Source organism: Formica exsecta, unplaced genomic scaffold, assembly GCF_003651465.1.
Source record: "Formica exsecta isolate Colony F162 unplaced genomic scaffold, ASM365146v1 scaffold34, whole genome shotgun sequence".
Classification (NCBI taxonomy): domain Eukaryota; kingdom Metazoa; phylum Arthropoda; class Insecta; order Hymenoptera; family Formicidae; genus Formica; species Formica exsecta.
Window position 1 is genome coordinate 16,945 of NW_021850653.1, and position 3,986 is coordinate 20,930.

Below are 3,986 nucleotides of genomic sequence, written 5' to 3' on the forward strand. Positions count from 1 at the left end.
CCCTACACTCGGGTCTAACTTCTGGTTGGCAATTGATGTACGGGTTACCAGTGAAACGGGGTGGACAACGACATATCGGCAAATGATTGAGAACCCTGCATTCCGCGCGGGGCGAGCACGGATTGTCGTGCACGCAGGAATCAATGCACTGCATATTGATGCAGGAGTGATCGCCTGGACAGTCGCCGTTACTGTAGCAGCCGATGACGCGGCAACGATCCAACGGATTGCCGTGATAGCCCTTGCGGCAGCGGCAATCGGCTACATGGTTGTTCGGGAAACATTCACTGTTGATGTCTGTGCATGGATGATCCGCGACCAAGCATGGATTTACGCAGTTGTTGTTCACGCAGGCTTTGTCGAGTGTGCACTGGCTGTCATGCCGACACTCGACCGATTGACACGCAATCTCGGGATTACCCTGGTAGCCTTGCTCGCACGAGCAGATTGGTTTATGATTCCTCACGTAGCAGACGGCGTTGGTGCCGCAGTTGCAAGGGTCGCGACATTGCCTGTTGACGCAAGCTTCACGGTCGCTGCAATCGTCGTTCGTCGTACACGTTCCGATAACCGTCAATTGTACTGCGGGGAATTAAAATAATTTATGTATTATGAATTTTTATACAAATTATATAGGCTTATGTTTTCAATTTTTCAACTGATCAATTCGCGAATAGTCTATCGTTTTTGAGAAGCTTTACTTACTTGGTCTGCATACACCGTCGATGTCGGTGATCCATCCCTCTGGACACGTGCAAATCATAGTCCTTACGGGCACAGTATTAAGAACGTCGCAACGAGCGTTCTCCAAGCATGGTTTGATAACCGGGCAAGGGTCGATGCATTTCTCCCGGATGCATACCAATTTGTCCGAACAATCAATGTCGACTCTGCACTCCGGCTCTTCGATTTCGTCCACGGGACGTCGTTCGCAGTAGGAGAATGGATTTCCCAGCGGAATGTTTTCGGGGCAGCGACAGGATGCCACGTGATCCTGGACGTAACAAACGGCGTTTCGCGCGCAGGGTGAATTCTCGGCACAAGGATTCACACAGCGACCGTCGTTACAAGCCAAATTGTGGGGGCAATCGTGATTCGTGTTACACTCGACCCTCTCGCAATGAACCTGAGGATTACCGTAGTAGCCGGAACCGCAACGACAGGCCGACCGATGATTTTTACCGTAGCATTCTGCATTGATGGCGCATTTGTTGTCTAAGATGCAAGGATTCACGCACTGACCGTTGTAACAGGTGGCTGCGTAATCGCACTCGCTGTCAGATTCGCAATCGACTGAAACAGACAATTACAATTGATGGGATGTGTTAAATTAAAATTAAGAAATCGTTATTAATCGTATTAATCAGTAAAATAAGAAATGTGTGACTAAAATATATTATTACATAACATTTTCACTCTACACAGAGAAAAAGATAGCATTAATTGCACTTACGTTTGAAGCATCCTAACTGAGGATTTCCAGAGTAGCCTGGAGGACATACGCAAGATGGATAATGATTCACGACGTTACATTTGGCGTTGAGACCACAGTTGCAAGGATTAATGCACGCGCTGTTAACACACGCATAGTTTCCTGCGCATTCGCTGTTTGATACGCACTCAAGCACGATCTCCGCTGCAATAGAAATGTCATATTATACAGTGTTGTTATATACACATAATCTTCAAGATGTAAAATCTTTATTCGTAATTCGTCTTACGTGGTATGCATTTGATCGTGGAATCGCCGATATAGCCGATCGGGCATTTGCAGATTGGATTGTGATCGTCAACATGGCACAGAGAGTTCCTGCCGCAAGGATCGCCAGCAATGCACGGATTTACGCAGAGCGAATTTATGCATTGCTTATCGCGCGCGCATTCGCTATTTGTGTAACATTCCGGTCGAAGTCCTGGAAGCGACGGAGCGACAGGGACTGCAACAGAAATTTTATGTCAATCTTGGTGATGGTACGTCGCGAGAGATGATTAGAGATAATTGTGATAATTGCAAGAAAGACTTCAACTTGTTCGATTTTATATTTTGCATTTACCTCTTGCGCATTCTATATAAGCGTTGCCCCTAAAGTCCTGAGAACAGAAGCAGATACCGGTATGAGATGTAGATTTACATTGCGCATTAAGACCGCACTGGGTTGTCAGACAGGCGTCTACGCATCTTCCATCCAGGCATTTCTCCTGATTGGCGCAATCTTGATCCAGATGACATTGCACGTCGCCTAATACTACATATACGTAAAAGATTAAAAGATATCTTTGACAATAATATTTCATCCACGGCGCAGCACCTTTTTAATATAAAATCGATACGTACCAATTGGCTTGCACTGGCCGTTAACATCGGTGATCGTATTCGATGGACACAAGCAGATCATCGTACGAAGCGGAATCGTGTTTAGAACTTTGCATTCCTGTTCATTGGTACACATACTGGCGGACATACACGGATCTTGACACCTGGTGTTAATGCAAACGAGATTCAATGCGCATTCGCTGTCCTGTATGCATTCCGGCTCGACAGAAGGTTCACCTAAGAGGAAATTAATATATCATACAGGATATCTTAGAAAATTATTATAGCTTTCATGTATTATATTTTCATGATGAACTTAAGAGCTCTTTTTTTAAATTTAAGAATAACATTCGAAATATACAATCAACATACCATTGCATGTTATATACGGATTTCCGGTAGTACCCGGAGGACATGTACATCTAGGCTGATGATCGCGTGCCACACAGATCGCAGTTTCGGCACAGGCGTCGTCGTCGCAAACCGGTCTGCAAACCCTGTTCAGTCTATCGCAGGCCTCATGATCGGCGCAGTCTTCGTTGTAATGACAGATAGCGGAAATGCATGCCACGCGTGGATCACCTTGAGTGCCTTGCGGGCAAATACACTGAGCTCTGTGAGACACCGCTTTGCATTCCGCACTCCGACCGCACACAATATCACCAACGAGGCAAGGAGTGACGCAGTTGTCATTTCGGCAGGTCTTGTCATAAGGACAGTCGTTGTCTGTCTTACATTCCGCTGCAAAGAAAAGATTATGCGCGGTGAGTGGATGTAATATCCAAAATATAATGAAAACCTTTTCAATTCATCCTTAACATATTTAAAATTTTTTTTATCTTTTTTTTTAAATTTGTCTTTAATTGCGTCAATGAATCGCATCAAATTTATTATTGCTATCATACAAAAAAACAGAAAAGATCAGCGACAGCCATATTATTATTATATTACTTACAGAATCATATGTTGACGCGTACATTTTAGAGATACTGTAATTTCTCAAATAAAAGAGAGAAGAAATAAAAAAAAAACTTACGTCTGAAACATTGAAGTTGCGGATCACCGGCTAAACCGCTTTGGCAGTGACAAGAGGGATGATGATTGATCGTGATACACTCTGCGTTTAGGCCGCAACGGTTGCTGGAACACGGATCTTGGCATCGTTGATTTATGCATGCTTTGTCGGACGGGCACTCGGTATTCGTTTTGCATTCCGCAAGAACTACATCTTCTGTGGACGGAAGACAACAATGTAAAAAAATATTCAATTGCGCTTATATCGAGAAATGAAGAGAAACGAGTATAATACGGTACCTTCATAGCAATTTATAAATGGATCACCGGCATGTCCGCGAGGACATTGACATGTGCGACGGTGGTTTTCGATGTGACATTCGGCATTTGGAGCGCATGGATTGACGGTGCACGGATTGATGCACTTGCGGTTCAGACAGGCCATATCTGATGTACATTGCGAGTCGCTCTCGCATATTGCACCGATTTGTTTGTCCACTACAAAATATTCGCGATTCAATTATCATTTCATAAACTTGGCGCTAATTAAATTCAATTTTTGTTTTTTGACTTTTATTTATACCAGTTTCAGAATTTTTCAGTAAGCTATATTTTCATCTCTAATTTTTTTTATTAATATATACATATATATATATAC

General features: G+C 43.5%; 1 protein-coding gene across 1 annotated transcript in view; it reads right to left on the reverse strand.

Annotated features, from left to right (window-relative positions):
- Positions 1-3,986, reverse strand: part of LOC115238466 — a 75,246-nt gene that overhangs the window by 4,113 nt on the left and 67,147 nt on the right. Inside the window, 9 exon segments of the mRNA XM_029812320.1 lie at positions 13-582; positions 706-1,293; positions 1,454-1,636; positions 1,722-1,937; positions 2,055-2,246; positions 2,336-2,551; positions 2,687-3,055; positions 3,351-3,545; positions 3,629-3,826. Coding sequence (XP_029668180.1) covers positions 13-582; positions 706-1,293; positions 1,454-1,636; positions 1,722-1,937; positions 2,055-2,246; positions 2,336-2,551; positions 2,687-3,055; positions 3,351-3,545; positions 3,629-3,826 — 2,727 coding nt within the window.